Genomic DNA, 20,568 nt, shown 5'->3' on the forward strand with positions numbered 1-20,568 from the left:
ATATGAGCGCCTTGAGCATAGATTGGCCTAAGTGTTTCTATCCAGTAATAACATAATCATAATGGGCGAACATTGGAAGCTCAACAAGTTTTGGTCCTTTTTATATCTAAGATTTATAAACTTGAAACTTTGGTTGACAATATTTTTGTTGTAAATTTATATTATGATTTTTCCACTTTCTCTCTTAAGAATACAAAACCTACTTGTGTCATGTTGGAGCCCTCTGTGTGCCCACTTTTGAGGTTGTCACAATCTTTCCTTTTTAATGTCCCTGTATGCATAAATTTGAAGACAAGAAATCATTCAGCAACTTTTAGAAGAAAAAAAACTAGCTCACAAAATAATGTTGGAACTTATATAAAATACTAAGTAGAAGGATACAAATTAATGTACTATTCATATGTAATATTATAGCATAAAATATCGTATTAATAAATGTCCTTAACTAGATATCCCAAGTAATATTTAATAGGATATCCTATCCTATAGTAATTATTAATATCTTATAGAATATAAATATTTTATTATATTCTATGAATAAACTATTAATAATAATAGACTAATAACTATGTCCCACTTATAATATTAGCTCAAGAAATATTAAAATGTGGGATACAAGAGAATTTTTTTACTAATTACATTCACCATTTAATCATGTGCACTTCATCTTTTCAAAATCATTTTTCTTTTTTGGTACGAGTTTTTGTTGGCTTGTCATGAATATGACTCAAATTATGTATGTATTTAAATACAAAACAAACTATTTCAACAATTGTACATTTCAAACTAATTCTTCAATTGAAATGTAGTACATTAAATAAAATATTAATGTTGTTTCATTTCTGAATAAGTAAATTGTACATTACTAAATTGAAATCCTTCTTTTGTTTTACATCTCTTTAATTTTGTTTTGAAAAGAAAAACCTATTGGCCTACCTCTTGCACCTCTTTCTAGTGCAAGTGCTAGTATATATATAAAGAAATTAATGTGAGGTATATACATAAGAATCCATCACGTACTTGGGTGTTTTCTCATACAAGAATCCCTGGACATTTGTAAACACTTCCAATGCAAAATTCATATAAAACGCCTTAAAATATCACAAGACCCGAACTCTGTATTGCTGGAAAATCTCAGATAGAAATTACAGACTTCCTGTACAATATTGATATAATTAGAAGTTTTTCTATTCCGCCGGATGTTCGGGTTCGAAACTTCGGGAATCCTGTAAATTTTGGGGCATTTTCGATAACTTAATATTTCTCCAGTAGCTTGGTATGTAGCTTTTAATTCTTCTAATCTTCTTCACACTCTCAGGGTTATGCAATAATATCACCTGCTTTATCGCAGATTGAGCTGATTAATGTGCACTGATTTAAAACTTTAAATTTTCAAATGATCTGAAAATCTGACTGAGCATTTTATTCTAGAAATACTATGGATTTTTACTGGCCGAAATAATCTGTTTATCAAGTTTAACGTATGTATCGATATCTTTTTAAGTTTCTGTACAGGAGATCAGCCTTTATTTGCCCATGCATTTTGAGGTTGAACTGGGCATTAAATGTATCTTCAAAGGAACCCGATTTTGTCTTGTCTTAAATCAGTTGCCTTCCGTTTTTTCATTTTTTGCTTTGCATGGTTAAGAGAAAAAGAACCCTTTTGAGGTGACGGGCTGCCTTTAAAGATGCCCACGGTGAATTAGAACCACATTTTCAGGATTCTGGACTCGGGCCATGGAGGGGGCTGCAACTTCTTTTTTGGTTGAGGGAATTGTCACGTGAAATGTCCCAAGCCGAGCAATTTGACAACCAAAATCTAAACTGGAAAACGTGGAGCCTTATTTTGTTTTATGGGAAACATTAAATTCCAACTGACATCTGATCACTGCGGACTTCCCAAAATATGGTTGCAATAGTCGCAAACCCCATCTTCATTGTAACATAAAACACTCCTACACCTCTTAACTGGACTAGCCAATGAAAACCTGTCAACTTCTCTGTAGGACCATTGTTTTAAGACGTGTAACATCTGGCCACACTTGAATCAATCCCATAACGTGCACATAAATTCACAACATTTTCTTAGGGACCATGAGTCACTTTATTGCTATGCCTTGTGGTTGGTAAGGGTAACTAAGAACATTAGTACACCTAGTTTGGGCTTCGGAGGAGCAAGCCCCAGCGCTCGATGTTTTGGGCCACCTAGCAGCAGTTTGGTAATCTGGACTTAGGTTACTGTTTTTAACAAACACCTTTTAATTTATGTTACATCTCAGACATTTGGGCACAAACTTTCATTTTATTTCTGTGTTTCTTAGTGCTTACCTGAGTTGGCACCTACTTTCTCCTGTCATTTTTTAATACTTAAATTAAGCTTAGATCAAAAGGACCATTTTTCTCTTCCTCGTCTGAGCAGATTTCTGAGGATTGTAATGATCTCTGCTGAATTGGATAAAAAATATTGAGCTTGGTCTAATGAGAGTTTCATCAAACAGATGTTATGTAACCTGTTTCTTGAGCAAACTTATTACTGTTATCAGCACTTTCTATTTCATTGAAAAACCAATGCTAAGGGAGGGATATGCCAGTCAAAGATACCAGTACTTCAAGCAAAATTAAATTAGAACTGACTCAGAATTTAACGGTAATACCTTATGTTCATGACAGCAAATCAATGATCCTTAATATATGATCTGAGAATGCGGTTACAGCCTCTACACTATTTTCTGGTATGTAATTATAATAGTGCAGGATGAGTAAAGATGGACAGACCTGTAATAGAGGTGAGTACAGAAAATAGGTTTGAGCCTGCAGCAAAACGTCCAGTCCGTCACCTCCTCCAGAAACCTAACCAGTCTGCAGCCTGAGACAGGAACCTTATCCTACCCGCCCGTGATTTGAGGGTAGCTGATTCATGCTATGGAAGTAGAGTAATATCGATGCTGTTGCTAATGCCCGTACCGTGCAATACACAAAGATCCTTCCATGATCACTTCTCAATAATCTGCCGCATTCTCACAGCTGCCAACTGCAGTATATATTCTATGCCATGATTATCCAGAGCGACATCGTTATTCATGCTATGACGCCTGTTATCCAATCCCGAAGAATGATATCCATGTGCAGGGTAACAAAGTAGGAGTGGCTCAATGCGGGAGATGTCTATCCAAATTAACTTGTGAATTCCTCTGACTGGAAAGTACACTGTCAGTATGTAAAACTAAGAGGAAGAAGATTACACTTACACCAAAACTTCATCCAAACTTTTGGTCTGGGAATGACTGCCTGCTTGTAACCTGACTCACTTCAAACCGGTAACCTGTAGATTTACACCATCCATCGACTAGTTTCTCTCACTGTTATTCAATAATGCCAACTTCTTGCCTAACCTCCAAATACCAACTCGAGCTCCAATCTGATAGTAAACTGTGAGGCACTAGGTTTGCGTCTAGTCTCACACTTTTCCTCAAGGGGTTTTGTCCTTAAAAAAATCCAATCACATCTAAGCAACCATTCGGATTTATAAAAAATCATATATATTTGTTGTGTGAATCCCAATGCAAAAAGCTTCCTTTTATCACCTCGAAGTGTGGGGAGATACAAACATCTTAGCAATGTGGGATAAAAACTATTTCATCTTTTAGTCACTTAAGTCAGTTTGTTCTAAAGTGACTTTAAATAATAAAGTACTTTACATTTCAATCCAATAAAATAAAGTGACTTAAACCTTAGGATTTCCCATTTAAATCTCCTCAATTGAAACCCAAACTCCTGTGATTGGCTGGCATCCTAAAACATATGCCATTAGCCTATCTGGATGGAAAGATAGACCAACTAGGCACCGTTAAGGCTAGCGCGGAGAAGGGGACATTACAGTCCTCCATCCCTGGGATTGCTTGCCCTTAAGCAATCTCAATGCTAGATGCTGTAAGATTGACTTGCTTTCCCGAGTAGCATCCTCATAAGGTGAATCCTCCCAACGAATCAGATATTCCTTGATGGCCCTGTTATGCAGCTTTCTCTCTCTGACCTCTATCACCTCTGCTGGAACTAATACAAGCTTTCCTTCCTCATCGAGCAGAGGCAACTCCATGGAGGGTACTGTATGCTGGCCAATCACTTTGTTGAGGCATGAAACGTGGAACAAGTTATGAATTCTGCTGTCCTCAGGTAAATCTAGCTCATAGACGACCTCACCAACCCTCCTCGTAATGTGATATGGACCAAAAAACTGAAGTTTTTGAGACCCACTCTTCTTCAAGGAACTCTGCCTATTGGAGATAAACCACTTCACCCAACTCAAAACTTTGCTCAGTCCGACAGTGATCAACGTACATCTTTTGCTGATTTTGGGCCAGTAGAATGTTCTCCCGAAGAGATCTAAGGATATCCTGCTGACCCTGTATCCAATCCCTTGCTAGAGGTGCCCTACTGTCTTGCAAAGCCAGGTCTGTGAATGTCAAGGGCTCGCTGCCATAGAGAGCACGACATGAAGACATCTGAATGGACATGTGGTAGGAAGAGTTGTAACAATACTCTCCTAAATGCAACCACTTAACCTATGCTCTCTGCTGTCCTGCTAAATAGCTCCGGAGATAACCTTCCGCCCATTTTTTAACTATCTCAGTCTATCCATCTATCCAAGGGTGATAACTCGTACTGGGTGTCAACTCCGTACCGATCAATCTGAACAGTTCCTGCTAGAAAGTGCTAAGGAACTTGTTATCCCTGTCCCTCACAATGGTGCGAGGAAGACTGTGTAAATGAAAAACCTCCTGAGATAATAACTTAGTGACTTGAGAAGCTGATCAATCTATCGCTATGGTGAAGAAGTGAGCAAACTTCATTAATCTATCCACCACCACAGAAATAGAGTTCCCACCTACACCCTAGTCAACTCCATAATAAAATCTATGGAAATATTCTCCCATTTCTGTGTCAGAATGGGTAGAGGCTGTAATAATCCGACTGGAAACTTATGCTCTAACTTGTTCTGGTGACAAGTCTAACATTCTTTGATATGCCGGAGGACATCGTCCTTGAGACCCTTCCATGAGAATCTTGCCCTAACCTGCCTATAGGTTTTGAAGAATCTTGGATGTCTTGTTGATGGTGCATCATGTAGAGTTTCTATAATTTTACTTTGAGTTTAGATCCTAGTACGAGGTAAATACAGTCCTTATAGAAAATCACATCATCTATTACCTTATACTTGCTGTCCTGAAGCTGTCCATCCATAATTTGGCATGCTTGAGTATTCTTAGAATACTCAACCAACAACTGAGATTTCCAATCTACTAAAATCTTGGATATAGCACAACATTCCGCTACTGAGGGTCTCCTGGAAAGTGCATTAGTAACTACATTGTTCTTACCCTTGATGTACTCAATGTCAAAATCATATGCCTGAATCTTGCTGACCCACTTTTGTTGTCTCTTGTTAAGATCCTTCTGTTCTAGGAAGTAGTGCAAACTATTGTGATTTGTCCTAACTGTGAATTTGCCCTCCACTAGGTATTGTCTGAACTTGGCTAGGGCATGCATAATAACCAATATCTCCTTATCATAAGTGGAGTACAATCTCTTGCCATCCTTGACCTTCATGCTCTCATAAGCAATCGGGTGCTTATCCTGCATGAGCATTGTGCCAATACCACTCCCTGAAGCATCACAGTCAAGAACAAATGGTCGAGAGAAATTTGGTAGTGCCAAGATTGAGCATGTGCTCATCACCTGTTTGAGCCTATCAAATGTCTCCTCTGCCTTAGTTGTTCATCTGAAAGCGCCTTTCCTCGTGAGGTCGGTGAGGGGAGCTACTATTTGAGAGAAACCTCTAGCAAACCTCCTGTAGTAAGAGCAAAGACCCATAAAGCCTTTCAAATCTAATACATTCCTTGTTGGTGGCCAATTTAGGATTGCCTGAATCTTTTCTTGATGTACCTTCACCCCATCTGCACCAATCACGTGAGCAAGGTAGGGGATTTCGGTCAATCCGAACTCACATTTGGACTCTTTTGCAAACAATGAGTGCTCCTCCATGATATTGAGTACTTTATCTAGATGCTGTAAGTGCTCCTCCCATGTTTTGCGGAAAATCAATATGTCATCAAAAAATACTAATACACTCTTCCACAGCTACTTCCTAAAGATGTGGTTCATGCAGGACTGAAACGTAGCTAGTGCATTAGTGAGTCCAAATGGCATCACTAAGAACTCATAGTGACCATAGTGACATCGAAAGGCTATCTTATGCACATCCTCCTCACGAACCTGTATCTGATGGTATCTAGATCTGAGATCTATCTTTGAGAAGTAAACCGCCCCACGTAACTCATCAGCAGTTCATCGATGCGAGGGATTGGGTACCTGTTCTTAATGGTCCTCTCGTTGAGAGCATGGTAATCAATACACATGCGTAGAGTGCCATCCTTCTTCACCAACACAATTGAAGAAGCAAAGGGACTGGAGCTAGGTCTAATGTGTCCCATATCAAGAAGTTTCTTAATCGTCTTTTCTATCTCCTCCTTATAATGCTTGGGATGACAATAAGGTGTCGTGATGACGGGTATGGCATCCTTCTCCAACTCAATGATATGCTCGAACCGTCTGTCTAGGGGAATACCTTGAGGTATGTCCTAAAAAACCCTCTGGTGCTTATCAAGCATTGGCTGAATGTCAATATGAAGCTGCTGTCCTGAGTCTAAGGTAGCCTTAGAGGAAATGAAATAGTGTGTTGCCCACTCCATGTCATCATGCCTCATAATGGCCTTCATCTCGTGGGCTGAAATCAACCTGGGTTCCCCTTCTGGCATAGCCTTGAGGATCACCTGTCAGCCATCCTGCAAGAACTCCAACTACATCTTCTTGTGATCAACCGTATATCTGCCTATGGTCTATAACAACTGTCTCCCCAACATGGCATCTAGTCCATCTAAATCCACCACATAAAAATCTGTCTCAAGAAGGAAATCATCAAAATGGATCGGAAGTCCTGACACCTTCCCTGCGCATCTCAATCTCTCGTCCCCTGCCACCCTAACCTCAAACTCAGGTATGTTGTCAATTTGTAACCTCCTTTTGGTAACCGATAATGAGCTTATGAAGTTATGTGAGGCACCTGTATTCAAGAGACATATAATACGCTGTCCTCTAACAATTCCTTTTAAACGAAAGTGGTGTTCTGTGGGATCGCTAGAAAGCGATGCTATGATAGGAGGCTGTCCTTGGGTACCTTACTTCTTCCTCCCTCTAGGTGGCCAATCCTCGTTCTCTTCCTCATCACTGCCATCAACATCGTTGCCCTCCTGCTGCTCATCCTCCTCCTCTGAAAGCACCTCTACATAATGTATCTTGCTTTTGCCAAGGCATTTATGATCCAGTGTCCATGGCTCTTTGCAAGTGAAGCATAGCTTCTTCCTCCTGAGTTCATTTCGTGTCTCAAAGTCCATCCTGGGAGGTGTAGCCTTATGCTAGTTTTTGTTCGTCTGGAACGAAGTGGATCCTTTATACGTTTTCTTTGGGGGCTGTAATATCGAAGAGGGTGACTTTAGATCGTGTGTGATCTTAATAGCATCATCCAGAGTGTTTGGTTTAAGTACCTTAACCAAACCTCTATATCTATCCTGTAAACCCTCGGTGAACAACACTATCTTATGCTGTTCTGTCATGTTTGGAACCATCACCGAGATCTGCTGAAACTCATCAATGAAATCATTTAGAGATCCACCTTGTCGTAACTATGCCAAATCCCTGTAATAGACCTCTATATCCTTCTTGTCAAAGCGAGTAATCAGCTTAGAGCTGAAAGTCTCATAGGATGTAATGAGACCATGATCCTAGGCAACCAACCCGTGGTGCCACCAATCGTATGTTGCTCCCTCTAAGTGCATTGTAGAAAATTTGATGGCTTCTGTCTCTGACGTAGGTTTAAGTGTTAGGTACGTGTCTAGCTTGTGAATCCAAGCTCTCGCAGATGTCTTACTGCTGCCATCAAAAGTAGGGAGTGATAGTTTGTTCATAGCATGCTTTAAGTCTTTGTTTGGTGCTCTAGGTCTCCTATCCTACTGCTGTTTATCTGACTCCTTTTCTGATTTAAATATTGAACAAAAGACATATTTTGTTTAATAGGATCAGGAAACAAATCCCATTCATCATACATTACCATAACATTGTCTGGTAGTAAGTTTGGTGCCACTGGTGGTGTGACTTCTTCTTTTGCATTAGAAATTGGCATTAAAGGCCTGTTAGTGTTTCGTGTGGGAGCCCTAACAGCTCAGGGTGATTCCGCTACACTACCACCACCACCACTAGGATGGCTTGGAGCTCTCTTGTTAATAGGGGCTAATTGCTATATATTAGTTGCAAGTTGCTGGAGGGCATCAGCTATGTTATTTTGGCCATCTCTAATAGCCCACAATGTTTTCCTCACTTCTCGATCCGGTTCAGCTTTGTTGTCGGTAAAATGTATAGTGTAGCCGACGGGTAGAGTAGTATCCGAACGGGTGTGTGACGCTTGAGTCACCCTTTCAGAAAGGTATATGTACACGTTTGAGATGGACTTTGGAATCATCATGGATCATTGTAGTCGAATGTAATCAGCAAGTGCATACATGAATAAAGTACCTGTTTTGTATTGAGTCATGTTATACATGTGTTAAACTTCTTACCTTGTACGGTAAACATTTGGCGCCGTTGCCAAACGTACCTGGAATGAAGGAATGATATGAAGATTAATGCCGAATTTACCAAACAAGGATCAGAACAAGGTAAAAGATAAAAATGAACTAAGTATAGCAAAATAAATTTTAATTTTAACACAGCAAGCAGAGCACAGACAGAGACTTCAGCAGATTGCCGAGGGGCACCAAAGGGGTGAAGAGGCACAGACGAAGGTAGTGCACTCACCTAGTAGGTTGAAGAGTGCTGAGGAATTGCTAGAAGAAACTTGACAATGCTTGAATTTGGTGGAGGAAATAAGGGAAGAGTTCCTTAACCTGTATATATCGAGGGGAGGTTGTTTGAACAGAAGGGGAACAACTCGCACGACTCAGAGTGCTGAGGGAGCATGAGCGTGGAGGGATCTCTTCGTTCCTGATACAACGGACGAACGGATACAGACAGAGAATAGAACAACATTGCTTGAAGACTTTTCACTAGACAACGCAGTTGTTGGAAACAAGACTGTTATCCAGAGCAGCGCGGAAGTCCAGAATAGCACGGAAGTCCAAAACAACGCAGGAGCACAGAATAGTGCAGGAGTCCAGAATAGCACAGGAGCTCAGAATAATGCAGGTACACAAGTACCTCAGAATCAAAGGAAAGTAATGATGGTAGGCCCTAAAGAAAAGTTATCCAAGTTTCACGGTGATGGTTTAGTAGACCCTATCAGACATTGTAAAACATGTGAAACCATATGGATGGAAAATGGTGTGACGGATGAGGATGATTGGGTAAGACAATTTCCAGCAACCTTTCAGGGTGTGGCGATAGATTGGTTTTCTAACACCAGTCCTCAGAAACTTAATACATGGGAGAATGTTAAAAAAGAATTTATAGCAGAATTCAGATTGCTCCGAGATGATAATGAAATAGTGGCAGAAATATACAACACCAAACAAGGAAAGAATGAGACAGTCCGAATCTATGCCAGGCGACTGAAAGAATTGATCGGAAAGATGGAGAGTCAACCAGTGGATGGGCTGAAAAAATGGTGGTCCGTGGAGGGGTTACGACCAGCCCTTAAAAAAAAAATGAAGATTGTACCACCGGCATCGTACACCGATGTGTATACTCGTGCCATGGATTTGGAAAGCGAACAAAAGATGAATAAGAAGAAGAAGCATAAATTCTCTGATTCAGATGATTCATCCTTGAAAAGTATTAGTAGTGATGAGGAATCGAACAAGAAGGTGAAAGCACTACAGAAAGACATGCTTCGGATGATGAAAGAATTCAAAAATTTGAAAAAGAATCCAGATACAGTAAAAGGGGAACTGTGGTGCACAGATTGCAAGGAGGATGGCCATACGAAGGGTTCATGCCCGAAGAAGCAGTTTTGTGACATCTGCTAGGTGGTGGGGCATTCTCTGAAAGAGTGCCCATTTAACTTGAAAGCAAAAGGACACCAGCAGGTGTTACTCACGCAGGAAGCATCGAACAATAGCAATAATATGGGCAATGACGCAACTTCAGGTGGCTATCGAAATAATAATAGACGCGGACGGGGTGGAAAGAATAACAGTAACAATGGAGGCCGGAGTAGAATACAATATGATGCGAGTGGACGATCGATGATACAATGTCGGACATGTAATCTTTGGGGTCACTTCGTGAGGGACTGTACTACGAAGGAGACGTCGCAACTACTGTGCAGATGGTGTGGTCCATGTAGAAGTTGAGAAATCCAACTTCACAGACACTCAAGAACACCTGCATGCAAATATCCTGCAATGAAGAGAAGCCAGAAAACGGAAAAAGCAGAGCTTAGAAGTTCTCAGAAATGTGAGAGGTAAAAAAATGTATTCTAAGTTATGAAAACAAAATACAAAAGTTCAACCTTTTAAGGTGAACGAAACCCTAAAGGAAAGAAAGCTAGGTTTGCACAATATAATTAATATAAAATATTAATTATATGCACCTAAAAGAGTTAAAGCACCTAGAGTAATAAATAATTTACTTTAACACCCCCCCTTAAGCGAAGTTTAGGAGGAAGCTAACCTAGCAAAGCTATGAAAGCAGGAAAAATGGGTCCAAGCAACAAGGCCTGATCAGGTACCCAATACAAGGAAATCTCTGTGAACCGGAGACAAAGGAGAAAACCCAGTGGGAAAAACCCCTCTCCAAAAAGAGATAGAACAAACATGCTGAAGAAAACAACAAAAAATTTATGGCTCAAGAGACTCTCTCAAAACCATAAACAAACCCCACATGAGAGAGAGATGAGACAGCAAAGTCCCCCCAGAATGATGAAGTCCCTGTAGAAATAAATGAACCAATGGAACTCCAATGCGGAAGAAACAAGGGCACAAAACAAGGAAACCATTGAATGACAGGAAGGCCTAACTGATGCTCAAAGGAGTAGACATGAGGATCTTGAAAAGGAATCCCCAAAGTAGGTGTGCTGACACTGTCATGAAAGAGGAGATGAACGTCCTCTATGGAATGCGCAACAAGTGCTCCTGAAGGCTCGATGAGTGGAGCTGGAGAGTCCGACAGAGTTGAAGAAGAAAAGACTTCAACGCAATGAGGTGTGGTGATCTCAGGAACAATACAAAGGTTCACGTGTCCTGACTGCACCACATGATGCTCTCGCGAAAGAGAAGAAGTATGCTCCAATGATGGAGATGGTGGACCAAAGTGTGAGAAGGTGTAGAGACGAGTGGTATGATCAATTATCCCTGAAGCAATAAGGCCTCCTGTTGCACTATCCCAAATGTAGACTGAATTTGCAGTGAACTCAACTGTCTTCCTTGATCCATTGTGTGTAATCTGATACATCGAGAGAAGGTTTGCAGAGAGAGATGGAACATACAATACATCATGGAATGTGCCATCCTGAATGCGAACTGAACCTTTCCCACAGATTGTTAGAGTAGTGTTATTCCCCATGAGAATATGAGGAATCAGAGAAGTCTCAATAGAGGAGAAGACCTCTTGAGAAGATGCCATATGGTGAGAAGCACCGAAATCTAGTATCCAAGGGACTTGGGAAGGGAAGGCAATGGAAGCCCGTAATGCATGACCCTGTCCAAAATCTAGTAAACATGTCGAAGAGGTGGAAGAAGATTGAAAAGCAGACCCCTGTGAGGTAGAAGAGGATGGGGATGAAATAGAGCTCTTTTGAAGAAGGGCTTGCAAATCTGCAATCTATTTCTCATAGCCATCAAATCTCTTCTGAAAACAATGTGCCTCATTATGAGCTCCTTTCGGACAATAGGAACAAGGAGTCTCAGTTTTCTTTTTCTCTTTCTTCTTAGAAGAAGAGGATGGATCAGTAGAGTGCTGAGAAGAGGAATCAGATATCTGCTTTGACTTCTGCTCCTGTGTATCCTTGGCAAGTAATGCTTGTGATGGTGAACCTGTAATTGAATCCATCTGAGTGAGCTTGGATTGCTCACGAGTTAACCTGTCACAGAAAATCTCAAAAGAGGGCATCTGATGTCTGTTACCCAAGGCATCCATAGTGGAGTAGAAAGTAGAAGAAAAGATCTGATACTGTCCTCGCAACTTTGAGAGTATAAAAAAATACACTCATCATCTGTTTTGTTTCTACCACATCCTTGCAAAACTGTGCGCAGAGATTTGAACTTCATCAAGAAGTCCTCAATGGTGGGAAAGCTGTCAGGTGTCAAAGAAGTCAACTCTGCATCAAGTTGAAGTGCCCAGAACTCATTCACTTGGCCAAACAAAGTCTGAAATTTGAGCCAATAAGCTCGTGGAGTGGTCAAACCATCCAAATGAAACAGTAGACTATCAGAGATGTTTAGTGCAATCAGTCCCATGGCTTCATCCATTTTGTTTCTGTGCTGAAGAACCTCATAAGGGCGTGTAAGAGCTGGCTGGTTCGCATCGAGGCAAGACCATAAGCCTCTTGACATGAGAAGCTTGGTCATCTGTGTCTTCCAGGTGTGATAGTTGTGCGGCGTGAGCTGGATCACAGAAGGATCCGACATTGAGAGAAAGAAAAGACGGAAGTAGAAGGGTCTGATTCTGAAGCAAATTACAGAATAGAAAATGCTCCCCCCCACAACGAATAAAAAATATCCCCCAAAACCAAAGCAACAACTATGGAAAAACACAAAAATTGAGAAAAGAACCTGGAATTCGGATGCATAGAAGAGGAAAACAGAAGCCTCTACTTCAATGCCAAATTTGGAAGCTCAAACGAACTCGAAATCACACGAAACTAGCATCATTGTCTGTGTCTCTGAGTCAGCTTTCCGGTGCTTCTTTCGGATCGCAAAAATATGTCCGTATGCTCAAGTTATGAGCAAGAAACCGACTGCTGCTCCAAAAACAAAGCTCTCTGGAAAATTACAAACACCGGCTTAAAATTGATGCCCGTATGGTCGTTACCTGGCTTTCGCCAGGAAAAAAAATCCGGTAACCAGAAAATGACATCATCTACCGGGAATTGATGTCATCAATCGGAAAGGTGACGTCAGCATCTGTCGGGAAAAGTCACCGGCAAGTGACGTCAGCAATTGGTTTTCTGACATTAGCAGTCGGAATGCTGTTGTCAACTGGTGGAGGCAGCTGCGACGGCGCCGCTGGTGGCGGTGGGGCGGAGGCGGAGCTGGGTTGGTGGCTCGGGCAGCGGAGGTGGCGGGCCGGCTGCAGCGGGGCTGTGGCCGAGCGCGGGCGGCACGGCGGTTGCGGGGTGGCGCCGGGGTGGCCGGTGGGCGGAGCGGCCCAAAACCCCACCTTTTTAATTTTTTTTTTTGATTTTTCTCGATAAATGTGTCTATACGGCGTCCAGAGGGGTTAAATTTTTTTCCCAAACGCCCTGAGGCCAAAAACAACAATTTTTTTTATGTATTTTGACTACAAACGACCTTCCGGATCTAATGGCGGCGTTTGTTTTAGCCCAAAGTGCCCCGAAAATTCGCCCTTCACCCTTTTGAAGAAAAAATACTCCGAAAAAGCTAGGGTTTCTGACTGCGAATCGTGGCTTCGAGAATCTTTAGACGAGGAAGCAGCAGGGAGGCTCTGATACCATGTAGAAGTTGAGAAATCCAACTTCACAGACCCTCAAGAACACCTGCATGCAAATATCGTGCAATGAAGAGAAGCCAGAAAACGGAAAAAATAGAGCTTAGAAGTTCTTAGAAATGTGAGAGGTAAAAAATGTATTCTAAGTTATGAAAACAAAATACAAAAGTTCAACCTTTTAAGGTGAACAAAACCCTAAAGGAAAGAAAGCTAGGTTTGAACAATATAATTAATATAAAATATTAATTATATGCACCTAAGAGAGCTAAAGCACCCAGAGTAATAAATAATTTACTCTAACAGTCCAGGGGACCATGAAGATTTAAAATGTCCAAAGCAAGGCGTAAATTTATTTAAGTATTGAAACATGTGATGAGAACGTGTTGGCGATCACACGGGAGCAGGCGAGGAAAGCAAAATATCCGAATGCGGAAGAAGAAAAGGAGAGGTTACAAAAAGCCCAAACAGAGATAGAGAAGCAAATGAAAGCGGAGAAGTCACAAGTAAAAGACACTGCTGAGACTCCGAAAAGAAACTTGGTGGAACAAAACATGGTGAAACAGATAATGCAAACGGAAGTATCAATTAAATTAAATGATCTTCTTCTCACTATGACACAGTTGCGTACGGCTATTATAAATATGACACCGTCCCCAAAAGTGACAGAGGAAGCAAAGGATAGTAAGGAAACAACCATGGCAGCAACAATAGACCCGATGCTACTAGCACTTACGACAGACACCCAGCAATGGTGGAGATGGGCATTCTAGGTACGGTGCTAACGAATACAATAGTAGATGGAGGATCAGGAGTGAACGTGTTGCCGGAAGATATTTGGAAAAAACTTGGACAACCAACACTATGGCCACCCACCTTTCAATTACTTACAACAGATCAACATGGGATAAAACCCTTGGGCACTCTGATGGCACAGCCAGTAACAATTGGGACACAACCATTTTTACTAGATTTCGTGGTCATCCCACAAAAGAGAAGAGGGTACGACACCATCGTGGGATGGGGGTGGTTGGTGCAAGCTAAGGTAAAGCATGATTGGAAAAGGAACACCTTGTCCATGGAGAAAGGAGGTAGGAGATTTATAATCGATTTGCATACACAAATGGTAGGAGAAGAAGCAGCATCGTCGGACTTAGAAGGCGAAGGCGAGAACGATGACGAAGGGAAAAAAAGGATGGAACCACATGACGAAGGGGTGCTGAGATTAGAAGGAGGGTCAATTGATGACGACCTAGATTCAGTAAACGGATTGCTACATTGGCAAATGGAAGACTATGAGGTCTTTCCGAGCTGCAACATTTTGAGTGTGGAGGAAGGAAAAGAAGGCCATGAGTTTCCAAAAGAGTTCAGTAAACTGAAGGAGGGAGAAGCGTAGGTGGATGTAAACAAGCTTCATTAGTGCCATTTGAATGTCTTTTTCCTATTCTGCTTGTTCGATATTCTATATCTCAGCCATTTGGGCACAAACTTTCATTTTATTTCTCTGTTTCTTAGTGCTTACCTGAGCTGGCACCTACTTTCTCCTGTCATTTTTTAATACGTAAATTTATCTTAGATTAAAAGGACCATTTTTCTCTTCCTCATCTGAGCAGATTTATGAGGATCCACCTTTGAAGGCCTCTGAGTTGTTGTTCCACCTGATGGGAGAGATGATGCAAAATCAGAATTTGATGATGCACCACCTGACTTTCCTCTGGATGATGCTAATCTTCCACTTGTTGCAGATCTTATTCCACCTCCAGCCCTAGTTATTCCTGCTCCTGATGTTGGCACATCTACTCTCTGGCTGAAATTTTAGGCTAAGACTCTCAGTGATCTTCATCCTGATGAGCTCATTGAGGCTAGATCTTCTACAAATAAGGGCAAGCAGCCAGATAAAAAACAAAAAATTGAAAAACACAATAGCATCCAGATGAAACTATTGTGGCATCTTACAAATAGCTCATGATATAGATGACATTTTCTTACAGTTATTAAAATTTTGCCCAGAATGAATGAAACATTACTGTCAACATTTCCAATACACAGTTTTTGGCAACCATAAGCCAGAAAAACAATTTCAATTTCAGGATTTTTAAAGATTAATGATTGTGAATCAGCTTGCCGCAATTCTTGACTTAATTTTGGTTTCAGAGAGCACCAGTTGATGTAGCCAATGAAATAATGAGTAATGTAAAGGAAAATTTCATTTCAGTAATACTATTGACATTCAAATCGTTAGATGTGCACAAATTAACTGGGAAATATCTGTACTTGAATCAAAATATGCCCAATTTACTTGACACCTATCTATGCTTGTGATAGTGCATAAGTAATTCTAAACTTATATTTATGGAAATTTTCAATTCTACTTCAGTATGTTGTGCAAAACATTCCTCTAGTAACTTCGTTTTTTTGAATTAAATCTGTCCCAAGTCTATCTGATGTAAGATAAGGTGATTGCAAAAGCAAAAGACATCCAATCAAACTCTTGCATCACTCATATGAACATGAGAATCTGCAAAACCCTGAGTTAAGTATATAATATTATAAAGCTACTACTTTTATATGAGCAAACATACATTTATCTATTCCAAGTGGTAAGCACATCCATAAATGTTTGTATGTATGTATTTGTATATTTATCTGTATATGCTGTCACTTGAATATGAGGGATTGAGCATTTGACTGTTTCTAGTGGTAAGCATGTTCAGTTTACAATATGTTCAGTTAAAAATATGAGTTGATATGTATATTCACATTGACTATGTAAGTAATGAAATGTTTTTGATTTGTGCATTGACTCGCATGGAATTTGAAATTTCAATTCAGTTGTAAATTTATGTACATTGTATTAAGGTTCTATAATTTATATGATGAATTCCTCCTCAATATTATTATAAATTAATATGTATTATGAATACTAAAAATCTCCTATTTAATTTTTTTCTATATATTTAATATCCATTCCTTGCCATCCCGCAAGAAGTTGCTTCCCAAAAAATCCATCTTGGAGTCTTGGTGTAAAATAGATGGGAATCTGAAGTCTCTAATATTATGCTGTATGAAATTTGAACTGTGCACAGGGTGTGGAAATCAACAACTTTCTAGTTTTTTTTTCAATTAATTTCAAGCCATACTCTTTGCTTTATAGTCATGGCATTAAATGCACAGTTGAGTTTTATACCAGTCTTCAAATCTTTACAGCTTCATTATGACCTTATACTGAACTCCTCTAGTACTTTGCATAGTGGATTCTTTTTTAAGTTTAGCGCAACAATCATTAGCTCTGACTTCTCTGTTTTTCTTGCAGAGCTAGATAAATCAGGCACAATGGGTATCATAGAGAAAATCAAGGAGATAGAATTCGAAATGGCACGGACACAAAAGAATAAAGCTACAGGTTTGTTTGCTTCTCTTAATTCAATCCATATTTGCCAGCATATCTATCATGGATCCTTGATGTGGTCCATGAGATTATGTGTCTAAGAATGTGTATAAATTTTGCAGCCCACTAGTCATGGAAAAATGCTATGAATGGATTCAAAAGTTTTGAGTCTTGACTCCTAGATCATAGGTTAGATACTCCTAGGTCATACAAATTTGAGTTTTTTTTTTTTTTTGGCATTGGTTTGACTTTTACTGGAGGCAAAGTTCTATTATAGATCATTTGTTCATACTCATTCTAGTTGTTAGCATTTTGATTTGTCTGTCACGAGACACAACAAAATGGAACAACACATTTGGTAGAACCGTTTTTTAAACTGTAAGAGGAAGCTTCTTTAAACGTTACTAAACCTAAATTTAATATTAGACTAAAATTTCTAAAATAACTTTCTACTATGCACACGTTACAAGATTTAAATGAGGAGTTTTCTATAAATACAAATTACTGATTGACTATGTTTTTGCTTTAGATGCATGTGCATGAATGTTGACAGTAACTTTGCAATGAGCTTTACAGATATAACGGAGGGTGAAGTACAAATGAACAAACTCATTTTCTTAGTGGATAAAACAGGAACTAGAATTCCATTATAACAAATATATGATGGGAAAATGGACAAATGCGTACAATTACCTAAAGCAAAAACTAGTAGATCAAAATCAACGGGAGATAATTAAACAGATCAAATATCAGATGATGATCATAATTTCAAAGTGATTTACAAAACTGTTAGTGATTAGGGAGCATTAATACAAAACTTGAGAAACTTAATTCAATTTAATTACCAAAATTATAAAAATGGCAGATTTACTGAGCACTAGTTTCTGTGTTATAGGCTTTGTATCAACTAACATTAAACGTTTATGTGCACAAATTGCTTATCTATAGGGCAGGATAAAGAGTATCAAGAGATTTAAAAATATTAATCACATATGCCACAGGCTTGATTTAATGCAAACCTATCCTGATTTAAGGTAGTCCATGTAGACCTGCAGATCTCCCACGGAACACTAGAAACTCAAGCATGATATAAACCTAAAATTATAAATTTCTGAAAGTAGAAGTCTATATAAACCTTCAGATATCCCATGGAACACTGGAAATTCAAGCATGTATTTTGCTAATGTTTTGCATTTGAAACCTTGAATCAAGAGCACTTTGATGCCTGGAATTGTCAGTAATGGCCACAACTTTGAAAAAAAAAAAAAAAAAAACCTTACAAATGGCAGGAACAACATGATAATACATCTTTTAGTTACTTGAACCACTGAATGAAGGCATGGTCGAAATCTGCTTAATCAAAACCATAAATCTTCATAACCCCTAGTGCTTGTTGAATCTTCATAACCCCTAGTACTGAGCTCGAGACTGATTTTCTCTGAATCTGAATGGTTAACAGCACACTTATTAAAATTTGACCATAGAGAGAGGTGGCATGTTTGTCTGGAAAAGCCACAATGACAATATGTGTTGAGGATTTTTTTGGATGGGAAAATCTTCACATTTATGTGCCTCTGGCATTTGAGAAGAGATTCCCCTCCCTCAAACTCTTCTCTAGGTAATTGAATAGAACATTTATGTGGAAAAGCTACTACCGAAGTGCACAATGGGAGAAAGTAGATAGCAAGACTATCATAGAAGTGTGCTGCAGGAGCTTGGCATGGCAAAGCCAGACTAAAAGTGCAGCAGTAGTACTTAAACCTTCCTCCTTGGAAGACCTGCTGTTTCATAATATTCAGGTTGTTGCTTCTGGCAGTACAACATAGCAGGTGTGCAGAACTTGGTGGGACTTTCAAAGGTAATGTTGTACACTTATATTGCTCTAATGCACAAGTGAAGAAGACAAAGGGACAGCTTGGCAGTTACAAGGAAAACAACCACTTGTCCTCTGCTGGTGCATAATATCCAGTTTTTGTTTCTGGCAGTATAACATAGCAGGTGTGCAGAACTTGGTGAAACTGTTAAGCTTATGTGGTATTACATTGTGTGAATTAAAATTTGTGGTTTTGGTGATGTGTTCTTGAGAGTATAATTAATCTAATGGTGGAGATGGAGTTCATTTTGGAGTACCATCATGACACCATAAGATGGCAAAAGCTCCAGATCCTGCTGGACTGATGTATGTATGTATGTACTTATGGACGTATGTATGTATATGATTTGTTTTCGGGGAAAGGCTCAGGTATCAGCTTTTTTAGCTTTAGTTAGACTGAACTTTGTAGGAACTCCTTTCAGCTAATATGATCCCCATCTTCTTTGTTGTAATATGATATGCATCCCTCTCTAAAAATGTATTTTCCCCTGGTGACTATTGTTCTTCTATTAGGCAAACTGTAATGTCCCCACCTAGAATCCTCTTTTATTAATATCCCACAATACATTTACAATAGCTGAGATTAGAGAAATGACTAAATGACAGGTTTCACTTCAACAGCTTGATATAAATCCTGCAAAGGTAAGAGCAATTGCATATTATATATATACATTTATTTATAAACAACTTTTGTTGTTAGCATGATAACAAAATGACAAGATTCTTACTGTTTTTATGTATCATTTTCTATTCTTCTAGTGTTGGACGAAGGACTTCTGCCTTGTTACCCAGCCTTAGGCCCAAAGGCAGATACTCTATCCCCCTTGGCTACAAATCTCATGGAGTGGTGTACCTCGTGGGCCTCACCATTCCTCTTATTGCCATCACTTCCTCCGAGAGTCATTATTCCCAAGATAGTGCCTTTATATGATGTAACCAGTGTCCATTCCACCGTAGGCCTTACCTGTTGCCTTTATATGATGTAGCCTATCCTATCCTCATTCCACAACAGGCCTTACCTAATGGTCTTGTATGACATAGCCAGTCCATTTCACGGCATGGTGTATAGAGTATAGATTTTATTCATATCATCATTTGTATGGTAATTAAGATGGATTTATATGCTTAAAATTACAAATATATTTTGTAATTGAAAACTACATAAAATGTGATGATAACATCTATTTTATATTCTAACACAGAATATTCATGCACCATCCATAATTATACAAGTCTTATACAGCAGATATGCATGGATGATTTTGTATATATATGTGATGGCCTGTATTGAGAGTGGTAAACTTAATACTCCATTTATAGTAAGCAGAAGATGAAATGGACTTATCTCTCTGTATTGTGCACCATCCATAATTATACAAGTCTTATATAACAACTATGCACACACACACACACACACACACACACACATTATGGCCTGTTGAGAATAGTAAACTTAATACTCCATTTCTTGTAACCAGAATATGAAATGGACTGATCTATCTGTAATGTGTTAGTGTGCACTACTGTCCTTCATTACCTTTTCCGTTAATACTTATCCCCTTGACTGTATTGACTGCCAGTTACTTATACTGTTTCC

The 20,568-nt window shown here is 39.4% G+C and overlaps 1 protein-coding gene across 1 annotated transcript in view; it reads left to right on the forward strand.

The window, feature by feature from the left end:
- The first annotated feature begins 997 nt into the window (after positions 1-997).
- The window catches only part of LOC149541220 (developmentally-regulated G protein 1), a 192,322-nt gene continuing 172,751 nt past the window's right edge, over positions 998-20,568 (forward strand). Inside the window, exons 1-2 of the mRNA XM_089802231.1 lie at positions 998-1,276; positions 17,024-17,113. Coding sequence (XP_089658357.1) covers positions 17,044-17,113 — 70 coding nt within the window. The 5' untranslated portion in view covers positions 998-1,276; positions 17,024-17,043. The remainder of the gene's footprint in view (positions 1,277-17,023; positions 17,114-20,568) is intronic.

This window comes from Cupressus sempervirens, chromosome 9 (assembly GCF_028749045.1).
Source record: "Cupressus sempervirens isolate cs-2001-9-10 chromosome 9, ASM2874904v1, whole genome shotgun sequence".
NCBI classification, from domain to species: Eukaryota; Viridiplantae; Streptophyta; class Pinopsida; order Cupressales; family Cupressaceae; genus Cupressus; species Cupressus sempervirens.